Source organism: Oncorhynchus clarkii, chromosome 18 (genome assembly GCF_045791955.1).
Source record: "Oncorhynchus clarkii lewisi isolate Uvic-CL-2024 chromosome 18, UVic_Ocla_1.0, whole genome shotgun sequence".
Lineage (NCBI taxonomy): Eukaryota > Metazoa > Chordata > Actinopteri > Salmoniformes > Salmonidae > Oncorhynchus > Oncorhynchus clarkii.
Window position 1 is genome coordinate 41,007,104 of NC_092164.1, and position 27,770 is coordinate 41,034,873.

General features: G+C 44.3%; 3 protein-coding genes across 3 annotated transcripts in view; 2 read left to right on the plus strand and 1 right to left on the minus strand.

The window, feature by feature from the left end:
* Nucleotides 1-4,797: 4,797 nt before the first annotated feature.
* Nucleotides 4,798-10,741, minus strand: LOC139373510 (chromatin target of PRMT1 protein-like). Its single transcript, XM_071114106.1, has 6 exons — nucleotides 10,452-10,741; nucleotides 9,689-9,772; nucleotides 8,370-8,520; nucleotides 7,722-7,902; nucleotides 6,327-6,473; nucleotides 4,798-6,155 (listed from the first exon to the last, which is right to left on the minus strand). The coding sequence occupies exons 2-6, from the start codon at nucleotides 9,751-9,753 to the stop codon at nucleotides 5,938-5,940; spliced, it is 762 nt and encodes a 253-aa protein (XP_070970207.1). The 5' UTR covers nucleotides 9,754-9,772; nucleotides 10,452-10,741; the 3' UTR covers nucleotides 4,798-5,937.
* Nucleotides 10,742-10,822: 81 nt separating this feature from the next.
* Nucleotides 10,823-16,315, plus strand: LOC139373514 (SNARE-associated protein Snapin-like). The gene is made up of 4 exons (XM_071114110.1): nucleotides 10,823-10,959; nucleotides 14,382-14,428; nucleotides 14,820-14,938; nucleotides 15,241-16,315. The coding sequence occupies exons 1-4, from the start codon at nucleotides 10,844-10,846 to the stop codon at nucleotides 15,346-15,348; spliced, it is 390 nt and encodes a 129-aa protein (XP_070970211.1). The 5' UTR covers nucleotides 10,823-10,843; the 3' UTR covers nucleotides 15,349-16,315.
* Nucleotides 16,316-22,946: 6,631 nt separating this feature from the next.
* LOC139373517 (mothers against decapentaplegic homolog 4-like) overlaps nucleotides 22,947-27,770 on the plus strand; it is a 32,599-nt gene continuing 27,775 nt past the window's right edge. Inside the window, exons 1-2 of the mRNA XM_071114113.1 lie at nucleotides 22,947-23,092; nucleotides 24,952-25,077. The gene's annotated coding sequence lies outside the window, so the exon portion shown is untranslated. The remainder of the gene's footprint in view (nucleotides 23,093-24,951; nucleotides 25,078-27,770) is intronic.

Genomic DNA, 27,770 nt, shown 5'->3' on the forward strand with positions numbered 1-27,770 from the left:
AGGTCCAGATAAAAATGTCTACCCCAATTACCCGATACCAGTACATAAGGCCTGAAAACTAGCCACCACAAAAAAGTTAGCAGAAAGAAAGGACACATGTATCCAATAAACCCCTTTCCTCATAACGTTATCGAACGAATTAAGATGGAATATCGACGTAACTTGTTTTGATACAGGCTAAGAAGCTATATTCGGTTTTCCATCAAAATACAAATTCTTGCGAGTTTAAAAATATGTCACAAGAGAAAATATAATTTGCCTTTCTTAACACCCCTGATAATTTTCCATCAATGGATGTCGATTTAACTTGTTTTGACTGCTATAATTAAGCAATAACTCAAAGGAGGTGTGGTATACAGCCAATGTCAACAGTGAAGAGGCGGGATGCTGGCCTTCTAGGCAAAGTCCCTCTATCCAGTGTCTGTGTTCTTTTGACCATATTTTCTTTTTATTGGCCAGTCTGAGATTTGGCTTTTTCTTTGCAACCCTGCATAGAAGGCCAGCACCCCGGAGTTGCCTCATCACTGTTGACGTTGAGACTGGTGTTTTGCGGGTACTATTTAATGAAGCTGCCAGTTGAGGACTTCTGAGGCGTCTGTTTCTCAAACTAGACACTAATGTACTTGTCTTCTTGCTCAGTTGTGCACTGGGGCCTCCCACTCCTCTTTCTATTCTGGTTAGAGCCAGTTTGCGCTGTTCTGTGAAGGCAGTAGTACACAGTGTTGGACGAGATCTTCAGTTTCTTGGCAATTTCTCGCATGGAATAGCCTTCATTTCTCAGAACAAGAATAGACGGATGAGTTTCAGAAGAAAGTTCTTTGTTTCTGGCCATTTTGAACCTGTAATGAACCCACAAATGCTGACGCTCTGATACTCATCTAGTCTAAAGAAGGCTAGTTTTGTTGCAGGAAAAGTGAAGGAAAAGCAGCCAACAAGCATGTGTGGGAACTCCTTCAAGATTGTTGGAAAAGCATTCCAGGTGAAGCTGGTTGAGAGTATGCCAGAGTGTACAAAGCTGTCATCAAGGCAAAGGGTGGCAACTTTGAAGAATCTCAAATATATATACACTGCTCAAAAAATAAAGGGAACACTTAAACAACACAATGTAACTCCAAGTCAATCACACTTCTGTGAAATCAAACTGTCCACTTAGGAAGCAACACTGATTGACAATACATTTCACATACTGTTGTGCAAATGGAATCGACAACAGGTGGAAATTATAGGCAATTAGCAAGACTCCCCCAATAAAGGAGTGGTTCTGCAGGTGGTGACCACAGACCACTTCTCAGTTCCTATGCTTCCTGGCTGATGTTTTGGTCACTTTTGAATGCTGGCGGTGCTTTTCACTCTAGTGGTAGCATGAGACGGAGTCTACAACCCACACAAGTGGCTCAGGTAGTGCAGCTCATCCAGGATGGGACATCAATGCGAGCTGTGGCAAGAAGGTTTGCTGTGTCTGTCAGCGTAGTGTCCAGAGCATGGAGGCGCTACCAGGAGACAGGCCAGTACATCAGGAGACGTGGAGGAGGCCGTAGGAGGGCAACAACCCAGCAGCAGGACCGCTACCTCTGCCTTTGTGCAAGGAGGAGCAGGAGGAGCACTGCCAGAGCCCTGCAAAATTACCTCCAGCAGGCCACAAATGTGCATGTGTCTGCTCAAACGGTCAGAAACAGACTCCATGAGGGTGGTATGAGGGCCCGACGTCCACAGGTGGGGGTTGTGCTTACAGCCCAACACCGTGCAGGACGTTTGGCATTTGCCAGAGAACACCAAGATTGGCAAATTCGCCAATGGCGCCCTGTGCTCTTCACAGATGAAAGCAGGTTCACACTGAGCACATGTGTCAGACGTGACAGAGTCTGGAGACGCCGTGGAGAACGTTCTGCTGCCTGCAACATCCTCCAGCATGACCGGTTTGGCGGTGGGTCAGTCAGACTGTCCAGGAGTTGGAGGATGCTTTAGTCCAGGTCTGGGAGGAGATCCCTCAGGAGACCATCCGCCACCTAATCAGGAGCATGCCCAGGCGTTGTAGGGAGGTCATACAGGCACGTGGAGGCCACACACACTACTGAGCCTCATTTTGACTTGTTTTAAGGACATTACATCAAAGTTGGATCAGCCTGTAGTGTGGTTTTCCAATTTTGAGTGTGACTCCAAATCCAGACCTCCATGGGTTGATACATTTGATTTCCATTGATCATTTTTGTGTGATTTTGTTGTCAGCACATTCAACTATGTAAAGAAAAAAGTATTTAATAATAATATTTAATTCATTCAGATCTAGGATGTGTTATTTTAGTGTTCCCTTTAATTTTTTGAGAGGTGTATATTTTTAATTTGTTTAACACTTTTTTGGTTACTATTCCATGTGTTTTTTCATAGTTTTGATGTCTTCACTATTATTATATGATGAAGAAACTAGTAAAAATAAAGAAAAACCCTTGAATAAGTAGGTGATCTAAAACTTTTGACCTGTAGTGTAGGTAGGTGACTTCATGATGACAATCTAAATAGCCTACCTACAACTGGTAAAAAAGTTGTTACGAAGTTGCAACGCTATCTCAATACACACACACCTTCCGCCCCTCTCCCCACCATTCACCCACTCAGTAACAGCCAGCTCAGCTCACTGCTTAATAGTCAGCAGCTGCAGGTCACAACGAAATATATAAAAACATGCTACCCGCGACCAATAGTCTACATTTTCACCCGCGACTTCGTTTTCAAAGTGGCCCAAGTTTAAGAAAACTGCGGACATGGCAACCCTGGATGGAGTACTGCTACGGACGGAAGTCAGGACCCAAAATGGAACTCATTGTTGCTGGCTACAAAGGCATAATGTCAACGTGTAGACTGCCATCAGAAAGACTGAATAAATATCCAGGAACTTCTTAACGCCGACTGGGGCCTGAGTGGCGCAACGGAACCGTGCTGGGCCCATAACCCAGAGGTCGATGGATAGTAACCATCCTCACCTGGGCGTTTTCTTGAATTTTGACAATATGTTTTGCTTATTCTCTTTATTTAGATTGATGTTCAAATACATAGACACTAAAACCATTTTACAAAAAGTATGACAGGTTAATTGACAAGTCACAATCAAAATGGCAATAATCTGTTTTCATTTGCATTCTTTCACATTGAAGTGAAATGTATCAACTAGGTTACTCAAATATGAAGCAATTTGCCTACTAATTACAGCTACCCAATAATCCAACTTCATTGCAAATGTATGAAATTGTCCTCTTTTGATGAAGTCAACCCTTGGCTGGAAGACCAGATGCTGCTGGACGTGTTGTGTTGGAGGGCCAGTAAGGACATATTTCTACCCTCATTGTTCTAAAAAAAAAAAAAAGGTGACCCCAATGCCCCCCCCTATGTCAAACTCATACACTCCCCTGCCTATTTATTTTGACAGAAAACCTGGATTTGAGATCAAAGGTTGAAAGGTTTTGTTTTAGAGTATTCATACATATGTTGTAGTTTTAGAAATGAAAGCACTTTGTGTATCTAGTCCCCCTATTTGAAAGTGTCATAATTATTTGGACAAATTCACTTATTGTGTTACATTTAGTAAATAGGCATATGGGACCAAATGCTAAACTTTTTACAAAATTTACTACACTATAATTTGTCCAAATACTTATGACACCTTCAAATGGGGGGACTATGCTGGAGTATAGACAAATTAAAGGTTTTAGCTTCACTGTCCAAATAAATACATAGGGGAGAATATTTTGAAATGCGTGGATATTCTTGACTATTCAAAATCACGGACATGCACTTTTATCGACAAGATCTACCAATAAGTAGACCATTAGGCTTTCAACAAAGGTAATTTATAGTGTTGTTTGGGTAGTAACCCTGTAATTATTCAAATTATGTATTAACCGTTACATATGAATTGCTGTGTGATAAAGCTATGAGTTGAGACATTTTAATTACAGGGACTGTGTTCAAGAAGAAAAAAAAACACAAATCTCAACTACAATGCAATGTTGTACTATATAATAATTACAATTGCTACAGAGGAACTTATGGTATTGTTAAAATATAAGATCAGAAGTAGAATTAACTTGTACTTAGGTCCTTTACAAATTGCACTACATGACCAAAAGTATGTGGACACCTGCGCATCGAATTCCAAAATCATGGGCATTAATTTGGAGTTGGTCCCCCCTTTGCTGCTATAACAGCCTCCACTCTTCTGGGAAGGCTTTCCACTAGACGTTGGAACATTGCTGCGGGACTTGCTTCCATTCAGCCACAAGAGCATTAGTGAGGTCGGGCACTAATGTTGGGCGATTAGGCCTGGCTCGCAGTTGGCATTCCAATTCAGAAGGGGTTGAGGTCAGGGTTCACACTGTTGTACCGCTCCGTTATTTGTCTGTTTGTGGCCCCCATTAGCTTGCCATACTCTGACCTTATCTACAAGCTTCCCCCCCCCCCCACATGACTGCCGCTGACTGGATGTTTTGTTTGTTGCACCATTCTCGGCAATCCCTCGACACTGCCGTGCGTGAGAAGCCCAGGAGGCCGGCTGTTAAGGAAATATTGGATCTGGCACTGACAATCATACCACGTTCAAAGTTGCTTAGGTCACTCATTTTTCCCCATTCTAACATTCAGACGAACAGTAACTCAATCCCTGTCTGCTTTATATAGCAATCCATTTTCAGGTAAGGGATGGTGTACCTAAAAAGCTGGCCAGTGAGTGTATGGTGATTTAACCAAGTGCTCGCAGTGTATTAGTCTTGAGAGAACGTGTGATGGAACCAATACCCAAACAACTACTATGTTAAAAGAAGATGAACGTTTATTCTCTATTCTATGACAATAACCAGTTGGAAGGAGAGGGAATTACATAGCATTTGGAGTTTAGTTTCATCCAGTTGGACACAATCTGAAAACATTTTCACTCACTTTATGAGTGGTGTACAACAACCCGTTTTTTTATAGACCATCTCAAATTCTTACAATTGACACCGGGGGGGGGAGACCACTCGCACACCTTTGCAACTTGGATTGAAATATTTAGCATCTCGTGTAGTTGCTTATTTGGTATGACAAGCATCCATAAAATGCTGTTAGGGGAGTTTCAACCAAAGACAGCAACATATTTAAATTCTCCAGAAGCAAAGCTTAAGTTGGTGGCGTTAAATAGAATAATAACAAGATTTTTCTAGAATTCCCCTTGTAATTTTCATTCGATTTTTCTACCCGAGAGTCAAGTCCTTGTACACTTCTGCTAACACAGTAAAAGGAGCATCCAATACTAAATACAAATCCTAACATAAAAACATGGCAGTAAAAAATAGGTTTACGAAATATAAGAAGTGGATGCTAGTTAGACATGATGGAGCTAAAGCACTTTTAACCATATGGACATAGACACAAAGTTCGGTAATAGTCCCAATTCAGCTTCAAAACAGATTCTGCCAAGAGATTCTGGTCCAAAAAGCAGGCATTTCAGGAGCGTTGATGTTGGTTCTTTAAGTCTACTCCGGTCAGTGTCGTCCATTCAAGTTTAAAAGATCTTTGCATTCTTCATGCACACACAGGAAAAAGGTTTCAAACTGTGCCGGTGCGAGTCTACTTTGTACTGATACTGATAGAATGGTCAAGTCCACATTCAGGAAAAAGTTCAATTTCGAACAGTTCTCTTCATAGGCCCACAATTTTAGAACAAGTGTGTTTGTATGCATGTGCGTCAGTGAATGTGAGTTTTATATTCAAGCAGAGGTTGTGATCACATCACAAATTTTATCCATGTAATGTGAGACAGTGCACAGAGTTTACGTAAGTGCATTTATCATTACATTTGTTTGGTGTAATAGTACTATACAAGCTTCTCTCTGCGTCTTTCATGTTATCAGCACTGTCTCAGTGTGGGCCTATTGAAGGAGTCCCTACGCTCGCGGTGGAGGTCCTTGTTCACTCCATGCCCTCTGGGTCAGCCTGGGCCATGTACGCGTCCAGCTCAGCGTCCAGGTTGCCCTTGGTCTTGGACATATAGGCGTCAAGCTGGTTGTCCAGCTGCTCGCGGGTCATTCCTGGGCCACCTCCCCTGCCGCGGCCTCCTCTTCCACCCCCGCGACCGCGGCCACCACCCCTGCCAGCGAAGCCACCACGCCCGCGCAGACCACCTCGTCCTGGAGGGAAAGATGGTGGTCAACACACCCCCCAAATTTTTTAAAGATGGAATCACAATGCGTTAACAAAATGTTTGCTGTATAAGTGTTCATGTAAACAAGAATCTTGAGTTAGACTGATGTGTCAATTTACAGATGAAATGAATCCGAACTCTGAATCCAGTTCCTTACCCCTGGCTCCCACTCCTCTTCCAGCTCCTCTGCCAAAGGCACCTCCACGACCAGCAGCCCCTCTTTGACGCATCCCTCTACGGAGGGCCACACGGCCTGGACCCCCTCTGCCACGCATCTGGCCCATGCCTGGGGAAAGGCGATTCCCTATCAGGACACAGGATGTAACAAAGGAGGAGTTAACTAGTGACTTAGCTTACCACGTTTCAGTTTAAGAACAAAGTTGTCAAGTGAACACAACTTTTTATATGCCCATCATTGACCCACATCTCAGCCACCAACTTAACTAAAGCAGCTTAAGTATTCAAATTCTATGGAAGGGTAAAACATGTTACGCATGTAATTTATACTCCAACTTGTTTTACGTTAGCCATGACAGACAGGTTAGAGGTGTTTGCTGGGTGCCTTGCCTCAAGTCACTTACTTCTGTTCTAACTAGGCATGGGGTATTCTGACTGAATAACAATTTGTTCTACAGTGAAAGTGGACTAATATCACTTCAAATGCTATTTTTAAATCCTGGAATGCCACAGTTATGCATTATATGCAACATATATGTGACCACGGTGCACATCTTGTATCTGCACCATTACATTCTAAACCGGGACGTATTTAAATGAATTTCACTTGAAGTATTACTGTCATTTTTTTGTTGTCTAAATGGAGTCCAAAATCCCCAATCCCCTCCACCGGGAGTGTGTAGAAGTGGGTGTGGGGTGACTGTGGATAAGCAGGGGCAGTGCAGCTGTTAGATTTGTCACCACATGCTCAGTAGCACAACAGGTGCCGGACCAACCAGGACAGCAGGGGGTTTATGGATGGTGGAGTCACGATGATTGACAACCACATTCCCTCAGGTTGAGGGGATGGATAATAAACCAGGGGGCGAAGCAGGGTAGCCTAGTGGTTAGAACGTTGGACTAGTAACCGGAAGGTTGCAAGTTCAAACCCCCGAGCTGACAAGGTACAAATCTGTCATTTTGCCCCTGAACAGGCATTTAACCCACTGTTCCTAGGCAGTCATTGAAAATAAGAATTTGTTCTTAACTGACTTGCCTAGTTAAATAAAGAAGAAAATAAAAAAATAAATACTGTGACAGATCCACCTGGACTATTCCATTCAATTCAGCAGGGTGTATTTGCTCAAGCTAGTTTACAGATGAGATCACGTCACCCCTTAAAATAATAAAGTTTGCCTTTCCCACGTGAAAAAAAATATGAGTCATACTGAAAAGCCTGGACATCACTGTGGGAAGTATATTCCAGTCCCAGAGTAGAACATTTCAGAGAAATCATGAAATGTCTCGTCAAATGTCTTTCAAAAATTTATGAAGCCAACGTTTTCAGTTCTAACATTGTAGCAGTAGGTTTTGCTGTATGGTACCAAATGCTCACCTCTCAGAGCCATAGCGCCCCTCAGGGCTCCCCTGCCGCGGCCTCGCAGGCCTCCTCTCGTCATCCCCCGCATCCCTCCAACAGCGAATCCCCGGCCGCCAGCACCCCCCCGCATCAAGGCCCCGATGGGCCGGCCCAGCCTGGCCTGGATGTTGCTCTTCCCCAGGCGCTGCTTCAGGCTCTGGGAGGGTTAGGTGGAAGGTTGATACCAAGTGGCAGGGATAGGGAGGTGTTGAACTCCTGTGCTGCATTTGTCAAGTTGTCACTTCAGTGCTTGACCCAAACACTCAGCCATTTATGTGATCTGTATATTAACCTTTTCTCTATGGTGCACTCTAGGTTTGCTTCAAGCATTTCCTAATATCTATTGATTATGTGTAGCCTTTTTCCTGTACCCCATCTCCTTCTTACACATTTGTAGAACATGGCCTGTTTCCGGTGTGCCATTCCCCTCACAATCTCACCTGTTTACCCTGCTTCAGATATCTCCCCATTTGGCGCTCTCAATTCATCTTTCCCCGATTCCTCCTCAAAATGCACTGGAGAAGAAGGCCCGAGAGAAGGGACTTGGACCGTCTCCTCCAATACTGTTGAGAAGAAGGTGAGGAATTGCAGAAAGACTAATTGAGCTGGATCACCTGGTCTCACCTGCTTGTGGTGCAGAGCAGCCTGCACAGAGGGCCTGTTCTCCATTTGCTGGGCAAGGCGGCGGTTGCGGGCACTGGCCATGTGTTGCTGCTGCATGGTAGCTCGCACACTCACCGCTGTCGGCGCCTTGTTCTTCAGCATGGTAGTGAAGCTTTGGAGGGGAGGGGGAGCGGGACAGAGAAGGGGTAAAAGGAGGGAGAGAGAGAGAGGATACGGAGGGGGAGGGATGGTTCCAAATCAAGTCAATTCTCATACCATGGACACGGCCACAGGAGCTGTGGCGTGTGTTATGAATGCCCCGCTTGTTGGCACCTCACTCTCTTTGTTTAGCTCTCTCTCATTGTTAAGTATTTGACAACCCAAAATGCTTTCTGGAAGCAATTCAGCACATTTTAGGTTAAAATAAAACAAAAGTGGAAAGATAGAAAAAGCAGAAGAAACACTGGAACAGATGGGACAGATTGGAAGACAAGAATGAGAAAGGCAGAAGAGAAAACAGAGAAAGGAAAGTGGATGACAAGAGAGGAGAGTGATTGCCACTTACAGGCCTCCACGCCACCCTGTTTTGATGGCATCAGCCTGCGAAAAAGGCCTGGCAGAGGTTGGAGGCCCAGGACTGGAGGGGTATCTGGCAACCCAGCCACTTACAGCCCGGACCGTGCCTTGTGCTCACACCACACATATGAGAATAGGAGGAAAAGGGGGAGAGAAGAGCAAGGAAAGGGGGGAGGGGGGTGGTCACGTCCGGGCTAGGACTGGGCACCTAGTCTCACAGAAAGACTTCAGAGCACAGAGAACTGAAAATGAAAGTGGTAGCAAAGAAGAGGAAAAGGACACAAAATGGCTATACAGTAATTTAGTTGAGAGAGAGTTGTGTGTGTGTAGAGAGAGGGTGGGAGAGGAGCGGGAGGGTGAACCCTTCCCTTTTCGTTGGTTTGGTGTCTCCTCTCCCATATGTACAGTATATTTTGGGACTGCACCAATGTGTGACACACAGAGAGGAGGAGTGCCGGGGCATATCAGGAGTGCGGCCTGTGCCCATTCTCGGCCATCGCCTTACCAAGCATCACTGTTACCCTCTCTCCTTGGGTCTAAGTGTGCGCTGCTCACACAAAAGGCACTCCAAACTTCTAATGTCAGCTAAGAGTGAATATGGCATGCATTTTGAGTGAGCAGCGCACACGTCTGCCCCGGGCAGCCTAGCGTCCATGTCTGGTCCCCAACAGTGGCCTTCCGTAGTAGAGCCCACTAGGGCCGTCTGTACCACTTTTTCGACCTTCGCCTCGCTTAGTGCTGTCAGGGTGCGTAGCGCGTCTCACCGCTCATTCAGGGACTGCTTGGTGGTGCTTTTCAGCACAACTTTTTGGGAGGAGGGAGCACTCATTTTGACTTCACTGGAACTCCTTGGAACCAGCAACATATGAGAGGGAAAGAAAGGGGTAGGGAGGGTGGGGTAGGTCAAATTCAATGGATTGGTTAGAAAAACAATTTCACGAGCCAGGAGAAGGAAATATACAAGTGTTGGTCATTCCATTTGTGCATAACCATTCAAGGTCGTGGGTAACGTTACTAGCTAGTTTCATAATAATCCATTATATTTAGCTGGCAAAATGGTCAGCTTAGTTAGTAGACAGCTAGCTTGCGTTTGACTAGTTCTGGTATGCAGTTAGCTAGTATCCTTTCATTTACCAACTAACGTTAATGTTGGATAAATAATTTGAAGAAAAGACGCAAAAGGGCCACGCCACGGGCTCGAAATAAACATATCACGGATTTTCCCGAAAGGCACAATATACACGTCCAGTTCATAAAACAAATGTAGCAAATGATTCGACTTCACTGCTTCGGAATGCCAACGAGAGACGGGACAACTACGAAAGCTAGCTAACTACGTTTACTAGCTAATTAACTAAGTAGGCTGTGACTGTGCGAAAAGCAATAGGAGCCTGTAAACTGAAGTTAAGGCTGGCGTCCTATCGAGCCTGAACATTATTCGCCAACGTAGCTAGTTATGAAATATCTAACTAAAAACAGTCAACATTGTCTCAAACAAGTCCAATAGGCGATTATTGGTAAACTCACTTTGATCGTTGCTTGTTTTGCCGATACTCGTGTATCACTTTGCTAGCAAGCTCCTTAGCTTGAGCGATAGACCAGTTAACGTTAGCAGCGAACGTTAAGCTAGTTACAACCGACAGATCTGGATCCACTACTCACTAGATGTTTTATTTCACCTTGCTCTTACGGATACTACTAAAATACGAACTACACTAGCTAGCTACAGTGATTAAAACAGTATATGCTTAAAAATGTATATATAAACTGAGGCCAGCCTATTCTCCCTCTCTCCTTTCCTTACAAAATGGTGCTAACTACCTGACGACGGAAAATGGAGAGGCTTTACAGCTACGTCACAAAGCTACTTCCTGGCGTGCTTTACGTTTCTTGTTATCACTTCTGGTTCTGGAAGAGGAATGGCTGCCCTAGCTGTTGTGGAGACTCCCTCAGGGAAAGATGCAATTGCAGAGGGACTGCTTGGCCTCTTGAAACCAGCTGTCCAGCAGCTTGATCTTCATGTGCACTCAGTGAGGTGGGTAGCTGGCAAGATTTTTGCTTCAACTTCAATTGTGCTTGCTAGATACTGTTCCTTTCAATCACAGCTAGTTAGCTTGCTAGACACATATGGTGCGTTCAAGACAACTCGGAACAAACGAGGTCAGATTTCCAGGTGGAAAGTCGGAGCTCTGAAAAGAGTCCCGAGTTCCCGACTTGGAATTCCGTGTTGCATGACCGTTCAAAAGAAATCATCTCAGTTGGAGCTCGGTTTTCTTCCGATAGTCTCAGTCGTCTTGAACGAACTGAAATCGAAGTCGGAGAGTTCCCAGTTGTTTAGAATGCGGCAATAAACTAATTCCATCATCATGACAGTCCCGTGATCCAGCCCCTCCTTCCCTTGTAAATCAAATGAAATTGTATTTGTGACATGCGCCGAATACAAAAGTTGCTTACCTACAAGCCCTTAACCAACAAAGCAGTTTTAAGAACGTGTTAAAGTATTTACTCAAATCAACTGAAGTTAAAATAAAATGAAAATGTTTTTAAAAAATACATAAATGTAAAAATAAATAAATAATATATATATATATATATATATATATAAGGTGCAACAATAAAATAACGGTAGTGAGGCTAAATTAACTTTTATTTGATATACAGGGGGTACAGAGTCGACAGGTTTGTCGAGGTAATATTTACATGTATGTAGAGGTAAAGTGACTATGTATGGATAATAAATGGAGAGTAGCAGCAGCGAAAAGTCCAGATAGCCATTTAATTAGCTGTTCAGTTGTCTTTTGGCTTGGGGTTAGAAGCTGTTAAGAAGCCTTTTGGAACGAGACTTGGCACTCCGGTACTGCTTGTCGTTCAGTAGCAGAGAGAATGGTCTATGACTAGGGTGCCTGGAGTCTTTGACAATCTTTTGGACCTTCCTCTGACACCGCCTGGTATAGAGGTCCTGGATGGCAGGAAGCTTGGCCCCAGTGATGTACTGAGCTGTATGCAGTATGCACTACCCTCTGTAGTGCCTTGCAGTCCAAAGCTGAGCAGTTGCCATACCAGGTGGTGATGCAACAAGTCAGGATGCTCTCCATGGGGCAGCTGTAGAACTTTTTGAGGATCTGAGGACCTATGCCAAATCTTTTCAGTGTCCTGAGGGGGAAAAATAGTTGTTGTGCCCTCTTCACAGGGGGCTTGGTGTGTTTGGACCATGATACTTTGTTGGTGATGTGGACACCAAGGAACTTGAAGCTCTCAACCTGCTCCACTACAGCCCCGTCGATGAGAATGGGGGCGTGCTCAGTCCTCCTTTTCCTGTAGTCCACAATCATCATCTTTGTCTTGATCACGTTGATGGAGAGGTTGTTATCCTGGAACCACACTGCCAGGTCTCTGACCTTCTTCTTATAGGCTGTCTCATCGTTGTCGATGATCAGGCCTACCACTGTTGTCGTTGGCAAACTTAATGATGGTGTTGGAGTTGTGCTTGGCCATGCAGTCATGTGTGAACAGGGAGTACAGGAGGGGATTGAGCACGCACCCCTGAGGGGCAGATGTGTTGTTACCTACCATTACCACCTGGGGGCGGCCCCTCAGGAAGTCCAGGATCCAGTTGCAGAGGGAGGGGTTTAGTCCCAGGGAGGCAGATTCCCTTAAAACACGGCACTTTGATATAGAATAGAGAAACATTTTATTTATGTAAATTTGAATGCACAGAGATACCGTGACGAGATCCTGAGGCCCATTGTCGAACCGTTCATCAAGGATCTGTACACAATTCCTGGAAGCTGAAAACGTCCCAGTTCTTCCATGGCCTGTATAGTCACCAGACATGTCACCCACTGAGCATGTTTGGGATGCTCTGGGTCGACCTGTACGACAGCATTTTCCAGTTCCCGCCAATATCCAACACTTTGCACAGCCATTGAAGAGGACTGGGACAACATTCCACAGGCCACAATCAACAGCCTGATCAACTCTATGCAAAGCTGATGTGTCACGAGGCAAATGCATGAGGCAAATGGTTGTCACACCAGATACTGACTGGTTTTCTGATCCATGCCCCTACTTTTTTATTTTATTTTTTAAAGATATCTGAAGCATGAATGTGTGTGTGAGTGTGTGTGTGCTAAGGTGTGGGGAATCAGAGCAGGTGGTCAGTCCAGTTCAAGTGTTCCGCAGTCTGATGGCTTGTAGAGCCTCTTGGTATCAGACCTCGTGTTCCTTACCGTCAGGCGGACTGTATCGGGAGTAAACAGCTCATGTGTGGGGTTCTTGATGGTTCTGTGGGCATTCCTCAGGCACCGTTTTGAGTAGATGTCCTGGATGGGTGGGAGCACGGTCCCAGTGATGTACTGGGCCGTCTTCACCACCTGTTAGGGGGCCTTGCGGTCAGGTCCAGTGTGCCTGGCATGCTGGCTTTAATTTGAGCCGTGACCAGCCTCTTCAAGCACTTCATAATGACTGGGTGATAGTCATTTGGCCATGTCACCTTGCTTTTCTTGGGCACTTGGATGACGGTGGGCTCCTTGAAGCAGGTGGGCACCACAGCCTGGACAGGGACAGGTTGAAGATGTCTGAGAATACGCCTGGCCGTCCTACCTGGATGGAATAGAATGTGTTAAGCTCGTCTGAGATGGATTCTCCAGTTGGCATCACACAGCTGGAATTGCCTTTGTAGTCCGTGATAGTCTGTAGTCCTTGTCCCATGTGTTGCGAGTCTGTGTTCTCTAACATAAATTCAAGTTTGAGTCTGTATTGTCTTTTTGCATCCCTAATAGATTTGTGGAGCTTGTACCTGCTTGGCCTGTACATGTTGCTGGCCACCGAGTCATTGTGGTTCGTTCTGCTGACATTGAATGCTGCAGTACGAGCTCTCAGAATGGTACGGATATCTCCGTTCACCAAGGATTTTTGTTTGGGGTATGTTCGGATTTTTATTGTGGGTACATCATCAACACATTTCCTATTGAAGCCTGTGACTGACTGTATATTCCTCAATGTTGATGGATGAGTCCTGGGTGGATGAACATATTCCAATTAGTATCCTCAAAACCGTCCTGCATCTTTGAGTCTGCTTCTTCTGTCCAGTGCCTCACTATTCTCTGTGTTGGTAGCTCAGTTACATACTTTTTCATAGCAGGCTAGGAGAACGTACACAGCAGGTTAAGATAATTAACGTAGCAGGTTAGAGAGTTAAGGTTAGGAAAAGGGTTAGGGTGAGAGAAAATGCTCTCCTAACCTGCTACGAAAAATCAATTGTCTCGAAGTGTCCTGTTTTTATGGAGGGACATTCTGAATGTGTCCTTTCCTCATTCATTTGTTACTTGCTGTAGGCCTAGGCTACAGCTATCAATGTCTTCTGCGGTAACCACTCCGTCTGTTGTAGTAGTCACGATTTGTTACTTTACTATATTTCTGTATTTATAATGCTATTGTGTTGTTTTTTTGTTATAGGGAAAGCCAGGTGGAACTACGAGAACACATAGACAATCTAGCTACAGGTAAAACTATTCACTTTTACATGCTTAATATGCACTCCCGGGGGAACAGGGAAGTGGACGGGTGCCAGGTTAATGCACTTGACCTTGTGAAAGAAAGCCAAGCCCATGGAAACCCCTGTGTGAGACAGGCAGAGGCTGCTGTGATGTGACTAGTATAACCACAGGTTTCGAAGCTTGTGTGTAAGGCTTGTACAAGCTCCTGTGCTGCCTGGTTCTCATGAGGTCATAAAAAATACATAGCTTTTAATTAAATACAGAATCAATCCGACAAATTTGAAGGCATGAACAACAGCTGAATACCTTACCAAAATGACTGCTGCCTTATCCATTTTCTTTATGAGATTAGCCAATCATCCTGTCGGTCATCCTCATCTCATCCCTTCATTTTTAGAGCTGTGCAGGATAAATGAGCACCAGAAGGTGGTGCTAGACCTGGACCCCTATGTGAAAAAGCTGCTGAATGCAAGACGCAGGGTGGTGCTGGTCAACAACATACTACAGAATGCTCAGGTCAGTGGCTCAAAGCAAGAGCTTGGATGCTTTCTTTCTTTGCCTGTGCAGTGTCTTATACTATTTTGTGGGCCTTCTTTTACTCCTGTCCTTGTATCTAACACTCTATTTGTATGTGTGTCACTGTCAAATTCAGTGACGTGGTGTTCATCCCATGTATCTATCTATACCTTAATTCCAATGGGCATGGCAATTCTGCTTTGTTCGGTGCCTTTTGAATTCATGCCGCTCAGGTGGTATTTTATGTCAAGCTACTGACTTTCAATGCTCACTTGAGTTTCACTCTTTCTCCATCTCTCTAGGAACGGTTGCGACGGCTCAATCACAACGTCGCCAAAGAGACAGTGCGTCGGAAGACCATGCTGGAGACCTCCGGAGCGTTCACGCCTCGGTCGCCCAGTAAACCATGACCAGTAAACCATGCCCCACTCCTCAGCTTGGAAAAAAACTGCTTAATAACAACACTGAGCTTGTCTGCCTGTGTCCTGGACTGAATAAAGTTTTCACGAACTCTCCACTAAGGTTGGGCAGTATCCAGATATTCATACCGTTCTTGTACCATACCAGGAAATACGGTATTAGTCAGTGCACACAAGGGGCACTATTATTTTCAAACATATTCAAATGTTTACGGGGGGGTTGGGGTCCCAACAAGTTACTAGTGACAAGTTCTCTTTCAATTCTCACAGATTAAAGCAATACTCAGTTTACCTGCTTAAACGCCAACCTCACATCTCTGCTTTGTGCTCTTGTAGCAATGTGTACCTGTCTTGTGTAGTCACAAACTACTAGTTTACAATAAGCCAAAGGCAATTGGAATCAGGGGTGCTTTGCTTCAAAAACGTACACAACTTGATCAAATGTTAAGATTGCGCAAGCTAAAATTGGAATCGGAAATAATAATCTTATGCAAAGAAATGTGTTTACACTGCTGGAGTGCTTTGGGCCTACTGGTTTTTACAACCCTCTCTCTTTCCAGAATATGTGTATGGATGCCTCTGCATTCCATTCAAAGCTATGGCCACAGGGTGAAGTATTTTTGTCACTGTGGACTAAGTAACTAGACCCGGCAGGAAAAAACAAATGTAGTGCAGGAAAATAAAGATGCAAGGAATGTACGGAAACAGAGCCGTCACTGTTTCACGCTTCTAGCAGCAACTGATATGCAACCCTGCCTAATATGGTTTGTCAAAACTTTTTTTCTCAATGTCAAATCTAATTTTATTGGTCGCGTACACATATTTTGCAGATGGTATCGCAGGTGCAGCAAAATGCTTATGTTTCTAGCTCCAACAGTGCAGTATTACCTAACCATACAAAATATGTTAATGACAACTTCTGTACTTAGTTGCTATTGAATAAAACAGAGAAGCATCACCCTTTTTTTGGTCTGTATTATGAATTTCACATATAATACAGTTTATGCACTTTAACAGAGTATAAGGAAACTGTCTTAGTACTACTGTCATTACATGGTTGTATGATGTGTGTGTAGACAATCAGAGCAAATCTGTACAATTATTTGGGTTCTATGGGAGTGGTCTGACTCCACAATGAAATGTGTTATTGTAGTCAAATATTTACTTTTAAGTTTTGCACAAACAGTTTTAATTGGTTCAAGATGACAGATCAGTATCAAAGTGGAAGATGAATGGTGGCGAGCCAGTATCCTTCTTCTCGACTGTTTTCAAGCATTTTGACAGTAAAACTTCAAGGACACCTTAAAAAATGCGATTTAATTCAAATTCTGCTCTGTAATTCTAATCACAAATCTCAACCAACTCCGTTTTTCTCACAAACAAACCTTGTGTGGTGTATAAAACTCATGTTTATGTGGGTATACTGATCTTAAATAATTGTATTGTCATGCCATGAGAGACAGCGTTGTAGGATACTCCGATCAATTTATTAGGTACACCACCTTGTTCCCGAAAATGGATCGCTCCTACAGACAGTGAGTCACATGGCCGTGGCTTGCTGTATAAAGCAGCCATAAAGCATTCAGTTACTGTTCGAATGAAAGAATGGGTAAAACGAGTGACCTACTGTAAACGACTTTGAGTATGGTATGATCATCGGTGCCAGGTGCACCGGATCCAGTCTCTCAGAAACGGCCGCCCTCCTGGGCTTTTCACGCATTACTGTGTTTATGTTTTACTTAAAAAGGTGGAACAAAGTCCAGTCCTGTGGGCGAAAACAGGTTGTTTATGAGAGAGGTCGAATAAGAATGGCAAGAATTGTGCAAGCTAACAGGCGGGCCACAAACAGACAAATAACGTCGCTGTACAACAGTGTTGTGCAGAACGGCATCTCGGAATGCACAACTCATTGATCCTTGTCATTGATGGGCTATTGCAGCAGACGACCACACCAGGTTCCACTCCTATCAGCTAAAAACAAGAAGAAGCCGCTCCAGTGGGCACGCGATCACCAACACTAGACAATTGAGGAGTGGAAAAACATTGCCTGGAACTTGACAGTGAGTTCAGTTTGACAGTGAGAATGCTGTTCATTGACTACAGCTCGGCATTCAACACCATAGTACCCTCCAAGCTCGTCATCAAGCTCGAGACCCTGGGTCTCGACCCCGACCTGTGCAACTGGGTACTGGACTTCCTGACGGGCCGCCCCCAGGTGGTGAGGGTAGGCAACAACATCTCCTCCCCGCTGATCCTCAACACTGGGGCCCCACAAGGGTGCGTTCTGAGCCCTCTCCTGTACTCCCTGTTCACCCACGACTGCGTGGCCACGCACGCCTCCAACTCAATCATCAAGTTTGCGGACGACACAACAGTGGTAGGCTTGATTACCAACAACGACGAGACGGCCTACAGGGAGGAGGTGAGGGCCCTCGGAGTGTGGTGTCAGGAAAATAACCTCACACTCAATGTCAACAAAACTAAGGAGATGATTGTGGACTTCAGGAAACAGCAGAGGGAACACCCCCCTATCCACATCGATGGAACAGTAGTGGAGAGGGTAGCAAGTTTTAAGTTCCTCGGCATACACATCACAGACAAACTGAATTGGTCCACTCACACAGACAGCATTGTGAAGAAGGCGCAGCAGCGCCTCTTCAACCTCAGGAGGCTGAAGAAATTCGGCTTGTCACCAAAAGCACTCACAAACTTCTACAGATGCACAATCGAGAGCATCCTGGCGGGCTGTATCACCGCCTGGTACGGCAACTGCTCCGCCCTCAACCGTAAGGCTCTCCAGAGGGTAGTGAGGTCTGCACAACGCATCACCGGGGGCAAACTACCTGCCCTCCAGGACACCTACACCACCCGATGTCACAGGAAGGCCATAAAGATCATCAAGGACATCAACCACCCGAGCCACTGCCTGTTAACCCCGCTATCATCCAGAAGGCGAGGTCAGTACAGGTGCATCAAAGCTGGGACCGAGAGACTGAAAAACAGCTTCTATCTCAAGGCCATCAGACTGTTAAACAGCCACCACTAACATTGAGTGGCTGCTGCCAACACACTGACACTGACTCAACTCCAGCCACTTTAATAATGGGAATTGATGGGAAATGATGTAAATATATCACTAGCCACTTTAAACAATGCTACCTTATATAATGTTACTTACCCTACATTATTCATCTCATATGCATACGTATATACTGTACTCTATATCATCGACTGTATCCTTATGTAATACATGTATAACTAGCCACTTTAACTATGCCACTTTGTTTACATACTCATCTCATATGTATATACTGTACTCGATACCATCTACTGTATCTTGCCTATGCTGCTCTGTACCATCACTCATTCATATATCCTTATGTACATATTCTTTATCCCCTTACACTGTGTACAAGACAGTAGTTTTGGAATTGTTAGTTAGATTACTTGTTGGTTATTACTGCATTGTCGGAACTAGAAGCACAAGCATTTCGCTACACTCGCATTAACATCTGCTAACCATGTGTATGTGACAAATAAAATTTATTTGATTTGATTTGAGTTTACTTAAGTGGCCTGGCCAGTCCCCAGACCTTAACCCAATAGAGCTTCTTTAGGATGAGCTGAACGGGCAGTTTGCAGCATGAATGTACTGCCGTCCAATCGGCAACAACTGCTTGATGCCATTGTGTCAGCATAGACCATTATCCCTGTGAAACGTTTCCAACACATTGTAGAATTCCCCCAAACAAATCTAGCCTGTTCTGGAGGCAAAGGGGGGATCCGGCTCAGTATTAGACAGATAAACTGTCCGGTGAGTGTATATTGACCATCAGTGACATCATTGATTGTGATAATTTAGGACCAAAAAGACAATAAACTGTTCAAACCTGTTGTTAGAACAATGGGCTATGTTTTTTATTATTTATTATTGCTCTAGCCTGCTCCCATATCTTTTTGTGCTTTCTTGTCAGTTCCTATGGTCATTGTTAGCCAACAAATATGAGATCGAGCTAGAATTGCTCCACCTCTCTTTTTAAAAAGTCCTTCGCCTGAATACCTTTATCAGCATTGCCCTCTTGCATAATTGGATCAGTGATAAAAATGCAAGGTATGCCTGCCTCCAATGTCAATACTGAATGTTTTGTAATGAGAGAAGGGGGGTTGAAGGTGACCCCGTTGGGTTTGAGCTAGAGTCGGAGGGAATGTGAGAGAGGGATATGAGAGGGGCAGAGGTCAAGAGGGGAAGGCTTGTGGAAGAGGAATTGATCAAAATGGTTTGGGTGAGGCCCGAGTTTTAGTTTTATGGTGGCGTCATCTTAGGTTGGGGTAGTTAGAGAGAAACGGAAAGGCTGAGACAAAGTGAAGATGTACACTGACTGTACAGCCCGTGGTATGTGTTGCAGATCAGGCCTGACTTTCTTGAATATCCCTGGATTTCCCTGAACATGGATTTGGAGAGAATTTGTGCAGACAGGTATGTATGGCACTTTCAATGGAGAGTTAGATAGAGTTTCATGACAGTTCTTTGTGCCTATAACTATTGTATCTTAGAGAAAAGCTGAAGGGGGCTCGATCCTCAATCTGCGGTGCAGAAGCAATCGTTTAATGACCTATACCACAAAGCCTGAGGCTCAGGTAGAGGTAATTGCACTCACATATGCCACGCGAGTGGCACTGCTTATCACAGAATGTCATACAACACTCAAGTGTTTTAGTACTATATCCCTTGACACAATGATGAAAATAATCATGGCCTCTAAACCTTCAAGCTGAATACTGGACCCTATTCCAACTAAACTACTGAAAGAGCTGCTTCCTGTGCTTGGCCCTCCTATGCTGAACATAATAATCGGCTCTCTATCCACCGGATGGTTACCAAACTCACTAAAAGTGGCAGTAGTAAAGCATCTCTTGAAAAAAGCCAAACCTTGACCCTTGGGGATGTCATTTGAAAACATAATGTTAACTTTCACTGCTATGCGGATGACACACAGCTGTACATTTCAATGAAACATGGTGAAGCCCCAAAATTGCTCGCGCTACAAGCCTGTGTTTCAGACATAAGGAAGTGGATGGCTGCAAACTCGAACAAAACTGAGATGCTTGTTCTAGGTCCCAAGAAACAAAGATATCTTCTGTTGAATCTGACAATTAATCTTAATGGTTGTACAGTCGTCTCGAATAAAACTGTGAAGGACCTCGGCGTTACTCTGGACCCTGATCTCTCTTTTGAAGAACATATCAAGACCATTTCAAGGACAGCTTTTTTCCATCTACGTAACATTGCAAAAATCAGAAACTTTCTGTCCAGAAATGCAGAAAAATTCATCCATGCTTTTGTTACTTCTAGGTTAGACTACTGCAATGCTCTACTTTCCAGCTACCCGGATAAAGCACTAAATAAACTTCAGTTAGTGCTAAATACGGCTGCTACAATCCTGACAAGAACCAAAAAATTTGATCATATTACTCCATTGCTAGCCTCCCTACACTGGCTTCCTGTCAAGGCAAGGGCTGATTTCAAGGTTTTACTACTAACCTACAAAGCATTACATGGGCTTGCTCCTACCTATCTCTCTGATTTGGTCCTGCCGTACATACCTACACGAACGCTACGGTCACAAGAAGCAGGCCTCCTAATTGTCCCTAGAATTTCTAAGCAAACAGGTGGAGGCAGGGCTTTCTCCTATAGAGATCAATTTTTATGGAATGGTCTGCCTACCCATGTGAGAGACGCAAACTCGGTCTCAATCTTTAAGTCTTTACTGAAGACTCATCTCTTCAGTGGGTCATATGATTGAGTGTAGTCTGGCCCAGGAGTGTGAAGGTGGACGGAAAGGCTCTGGAGCAACGAACCACCCTTGCTGTCTCTGCCTGGCCGGTTCCCTCTAGTGGTGTGGGGGTTGTGCTTTGGCAAAGTGGGTGGGGTTATATCCTTCCTGTTTGGCCCTATCCGGGGGTATCATCGGATGGGGCCACAGTGTCTCCTGACCCCTCCTGTCTCAGCCTCCAGTATTTATGCTGCAGTGGTTTATGTGTCGGGGGGCTAGGGTCAGTTTGTTATATCTGGAGTACTTCTCCTGTCTTATCCGGTGTCCTGTGTGAATTTAAGTATGCTCTCTCTAATTCTCTCTTTCTCTCTTTCTTTCTCTCTCTCGGAGGACCTGAGCCCTAGGACCATGCTTCAGGACTACCTGGCATGATGACTCCTTGCTGTCCCCAGTCCACCTGGCCGTGCTGCTGCTCCAGTTTCAACTGTTCTGCCTGCGGCTATGGAATCCTGACCTGTTCATTGGACGTGCTACCTGTCCCAGACCTATTATTTGACCATGCTGGTCATTTATGAACATTTGAACATCTTGGCCATGTTCTGTTATAATCTCCACCCGGCACAACCAGAAGAAGACTGGCCACCCCTCATAGCCTGGTTCCTCTCTAGGTTTCTTCCAGGTTTTGGCCTTTCTAGGGAGTTTTTCCTAGCCAACGTGCTTCAACACCTGCATTGCTTGCTGTTTGAGGTTTTAGGCTGGGTTTCTGTACAGCACTTTGAGATATCAGCTGATGTACGAAGGGCTTTATAAATAAATTTGATGATACAAATGGTACATTAAAACAGAATTGTACTGACTCTACGGAGGTGAGAACATACGGCCCAGTACATCACCTGACCCAAGGTTCCATCCATCAAATTGAATTGTCAAAGACTTGAGCCACCCTAGTCATAGACTGTTCTCTCTGCTAGCGCACGGCAAACGATACCGGAGGGCCAAGTCTAGGTCCAAGAGGCTTCTAAACAGCTTTTACCCTCAAGCCATAAGACTCCTGAACAGCTAATCAAATGGCTACCCAGACTATTTGCATTGCACCCCCCTCCCCTTCTACGCTGCTGCTACTCTCTGTTTTTTATCTATGTATAGTCACTTTAATAACTCTACCTACATGTACATATTACCTCAATTACCTTGACACCAGTGCCCCCGCACATTGACTCTGTATATAGCCTAGCTATTGTTACTTACTGCTGCTCTTTAATTATTTGTTATTCTTATCTCTTACATTTTTTTTAGGTATTTTCTTAAAACTGCATTGTTGGTTAAGGGCTTGTAAGTAAGCATTTCACTGTAAGGTCTTCAACGACGACAGGTGGCCTAGTTGTTAGAGCATTGGGCCAGTAACTGAAAGGTTGCAAGATCGAATCCTGAGCTGACAATGTAAAAATGTGTCGTTCTGTCCCTGAACAAGGCAGTTAACCCACTGAAATAAGAATTTGTTCTTAACTGACTTGCCTAGTTAAATAAATGTACAAAATAATGATAATAGCCTACAACACACATCACTAGTCATTAGCAGTGTGGAAGGGCAGAGGGGCGTGGTAATCTCCGCGGCGCCACTTTAAAAAAACAGTCGCGTTGATATGTCAATCTTTCACCGTGAAAGCCTCGTCACTATTGGCTGAGAGCCGCCGTCCCTTTGAGACCGGAGGCCCCATTGGCTGGTGCTCAGCGAGACACTCACGCGCACAATATCTTCCTTCTTTTGTTATTGTACGGAGCGCGAGGTTTCTGGGCGCTAGCAGGATGCACGAGCGGAGACAGCGAGGCTGATAGTCATATCGACAGGGATAGAAGCAGATAGCCCCTTAGGGGAGGAAGGAAAGTCGGATTACTAGCTACCTCAGTGCACCACATTCACCACTATTTCACTTCTTATCCTTCAATACTCCGGCTGATGTGTAAGTATAGTTAATTTATCAAAGTATGCGGCTTTTTCTCGTCACGGGAGCTCTTCATTCTCCAATCATACTAAATAAGATATGGATGTTGAGGAGATTTCTGTACCCGGTCCTGACAAGCAAAATAGCTTGATTACTCCCTAACGTTAGTTGTATCAACCAGGCATGTGTCTGGGGAGTGTGTCTGTGTGTCTTGGTTTTTATGATATGCTTAAGATAAGGTGCTTTTATTTCGAATGATTTGGTCCTGCAGTGATTTCACTGGCTGCATGACTGTCTAACGTTAGTCTGCATTGGCGATTCTTTTTTCGGAAAGGTAGTTGATATTACATTTTGCCCTCTATCTTATCAACTTCTGATGTTCTATTCAAATATGCTACTGTAATGAGTTGTATTGTAGCGCCGGCTTTCGTATGATTAGATTGATACAATGCCGAAAGCGTTTTATCATCCCTACCAGGATTTCTTAAAATGTTTAGACGTTAGACGGTAGCCTAGATTTGGTGACGCGTAATGACCAAATATGGTGTGGCAGTGTTTACGTCTCCGCGGAAGATCCTAGTAAAGTGAATGAATGGCTTGAAAATTGGTCAGATTGAGTTAGAATAATGCATTGTAAGGGTCGGCCAAGAAGGTTACAACAGCAATGCTGTGTTTTGGTTGTAGTCTATTTTTTCCATGTAAGGATCCTTTCCATTCTATGAGATGAGTTTATAGTCAAGTGCAAGTGTACCAGACACTGCCATAAAACAGTACATCTTAAATTGGCAAAGCATATTTGGGCGCTGTTATAACTGTTATGTTATAATAGGTTCACTACTATGGTCTAAAGATACAGTATATCATGTTAACATGAAATGTAACAGCAACACATTATACATGTAGGCTTATAAGTGGATGACAACCTTGTGCTCATTGTTATTACATTTTAATAATATTTTACCTTCAAAATGGGGCAGCCATAAGAGGGTACTTTTGGCCTAGAGGAATAGTGTCAGAACAGAATTGTAGTCCTTCCTTCATTAATTGCTCACTTGATAATTTTCTAGTTTTATACCTATTCATTGTGGGGTAGACCCTAGTTTAGTACAAATCTATCATATACCCACAGAATGACATCTCTATGCCAGGCTATCATTCTTTTCTCAGACTGCCCTTATTGTTGGTCACCTGTTGCATGGATTCACTTCTGAATACTTTAATTTTGCTTTATGATTTAGAGCCTTTCTTAAGCTTGGTTTGTAGTCGGTCTTACGACAGGTCGATCAACAGTCCTTAGACCAGTGGTTACTAACCAAACTGGTCGATCTCCAAGGCATTCGTAGTCGATCGCCAAACATTCCCCCCCCCTGAAAAATTATTAATGCTTGAGTTCCTATTTTTTTTTATTCCTCTCATGCTGTTGGCGGTAGGTGCACTAGGTAGGCGAAATGTTCCCATTTTGAACCAGTCTGAAGGTACAAACTCTGCTTTCCCTGCGGGCCCGGAGAGCAAATCAAGTGCACTCAGATTACAGTGTCTGCCGTAACGTAGCAGACTCAAAAGAAAGCTACAGCAAAATGTATACTGTGAGATTTCAACACTTTTAAAACCATGACAAAAGAGAGACGCCAACGAATACAGCAAAGAAAAAAAAATGTTTATGAGTGAGTTCGCTTTAAGTTCTTAGTCAGCACTGTCAACACTTTTTATTCAACACTTTTATAAGCCATAAAATGCCTGTTCTTCCCACTTCCACTTGCGCTACAACCAGCACTGCAGACGAAATGATTGAGTAGGAAAGTGTATCGATATGCTTGCATTATTATTATTATTCTATTTTTTAATATTGAGAAACATTTCACTTTCTCTGCTCATAGGAATAACAAACTGCATTTGTGCATGAGGCAGAAATAATGTGGTGCGACTCGAGTTTCGCCATCAGTGTAACGGATTTCCTCCTCTTCGTCTGAGGAGGAGTAAGGATCGGACCAAAGCGCAGCGTGGTAAGTGTTCATGATGATTTTAATAAAAGAAAGCACTGAACACTGAATCAAAACAATAAACGATGAGGTGAATTTATAAAACCGAAACAGTACCGTGTGGCCCAAACACTCACACGGAAACAAACACCCACAAACCAAAAGTGAAACCCAGGCTACCTAAGTATGATTCTCAATCAGAGACAACTAATGACACCTGCCTCTGATTGAGAACCATACTAGGCCGAACACAGAAATCAAACATAGACTGCCCACCTCAACTCACGCCCTGACCATTTAAACAAAGACAAAACAAAGGAACTAAGGTCAGAACGTTTTGGTCAGTGTCAGGGGAGGAAAGGGAGAGCGGAGGGATGTTGATAGGCAGACCCTCAGTCACCTGCTCTCTCCCTCCACTGAGACTGACCATCAGATGAAGAAACATACTTAAATGTATGCTCACTCAGAATACAACAACTGACCTATTACCGGTGTGATCATATAACCTACCTCAAATTTTGAAATATATTTAAAAACAATGGTCAGAACAACAATGCATTGGCAAGGCAATTCAAGCAAAGCCAATATGCGGTGGTAATGTATTGGGCCTATAGCCTACTGCACAAACCTCATTGCTACAGTACTGTTTTCAATGGGTTACTGTTGTATAGGTTTACGTTTTTTAAGTCATTTAAAAAAAATCTGAGCGGGAGTTCTCGGCGGGCATTTTTTTGTTGTTGTGAATTTTACCCCTTTTTCTCCCCAATTTCGTAGTGTCCAATTGTTGTAGTAGCTACTATCTTGTCTCATCGCTACAACTCCCGTACGGGCTCGGGAGAGACGAAGGTTGAAAGTCATGCGTCCTCCGATACACAACCCAACCTAGCCGCACTGCTTCTTAACACCGCGCGCATCCAACCCGGAAGCCAGCCGCACCAATGTGTCGGAGGAAACACTGTGCACCTGGCAACCTCAGTTGGCGCGCACTGCGCCCGGCCCGCCACAGGAGTCACTGGTGTGCGATGAGACAAGGACATCCCTACCAACCAAGCCCTCCCTAACCCGGACGACGCTAGGCCAATTGTGCGTCGCTCAACGGACCTCCCGGTCACGGCCGGTTACGACAGAGCCTGGGCGCGAACCCAGGGTCTCTGATGGCACAGCTGGCGCTGCAGTACAGCGCCCTTAACCACTGCGCCACCCGGGAGGCCTCGGCTGGCATTTTGACTCAGAAAGGGATCTTGACAGGGCCTTCCGAGTGAAGCAGTGGTCTAAGGCACTGCATCACAGTATTAGCTGTGCCACTAGAGATTCTGGGTTCGAGTGCAGGCTCTGTTGCAGCCGGCCGCGCCCGGGAGACCCATGGGGCGGCGCACAATTGGCCCAGCGTTGTCTGGGTTAGCGGAGGGGTTGGCCGGCAGGGATGTCCTTGCAGTGATGAGACAAGACTGTAACTACCAATTGAGTACCATGATATTGGGGAGAAAAAGGGGTAACTAGGAAAGTGATCTTGACTCAGAAAAGGTTAGTGACCACTGCCTTAGACCTACTGTAAACCATCGTAGCTTTCTCTTTAACTGAGACTTTCCCCATTCCACAGAGCCCTCAAATCCACTCATAATATCACCCTCAATCTCTATTGGAGCAATGACCTCAGAGTAACACTAACCTAGTCCAGTGTAACCCCCTTAACCCCTGCCCCTAGACACTTCTCAGTTTTGTTCAGTGTAAGAGGACAGACACACCAGGTTTTTTGATGGTGACATACACCATTCTCTATGACATCTTTCAAAAAAACGACTATCAAAGCAGTGCAATACTGCTCTCGATAAGCTTTTAACTACAACACCAACTCAGTAGGCCTGGCCTATACAGTATATCCTGAATAACGAAGACATGCATCACTTGATATGAATAGGACAGGCATTTTTGTAATGTGAGGCACGTTATAGTGACTGAGTTTGTCTTTTTATGGATGTTCTATGTTGAAGAAGCTGTGTCAATGAATTTTCTTCATGAGAGGACACACGCACGCACGCACGCACACACACACACACACACACACACACACAGCTTGAAGCCATGTTGTTGTGCGAGCATGTTTCCAAACGGACAGATATTAAGATAATGAGAGGAGAGGGAGAACAGAGTCACTTCCAGTCAGATTAGCCACGTAGATGCAACAGGTTATGATAGCTCTCATGGCAGAATTAGATTACCTCTGGCGCGTATTAACAGACAAACAGAGCAAGGCTGCAGTTTTGCTACGGAGTTCCTGATAGTGACATGTTGTCTTTATTGGCCTAACAGTTCAGAAATGAGCTTACATAAGATCAAGCATTTCTTTTTAGACATTACCTTTTTAGATAGTACCTTCCTGTTTTCTCCTTTCTTTTTTTTGTGCCTCCTGAACTCAGGCATGGTAGGGAAGTTATGTTGATTAATGAGTATGGGGGGCTTCATTTAATCAAATTCACATTGCACTAGTAGCACATAAACATGTTTTCCCCCTTTTCAAATGAAACTGTAGAATGGTTAAGGGCAGGCTACTTTAAAGTACCAGGTACATTCCCCTCACAGGTAGATGCCTCCCGGCTAGACCAGGGTTGCCAAGTTGGATCAAGCTCATTCTGGGAGATTATAATTGTTAGCATGTACAGTACCTGTCCAAAGTTTAGACACATCTACTTATTCAAGGGTGTTACTTTATTATTTAC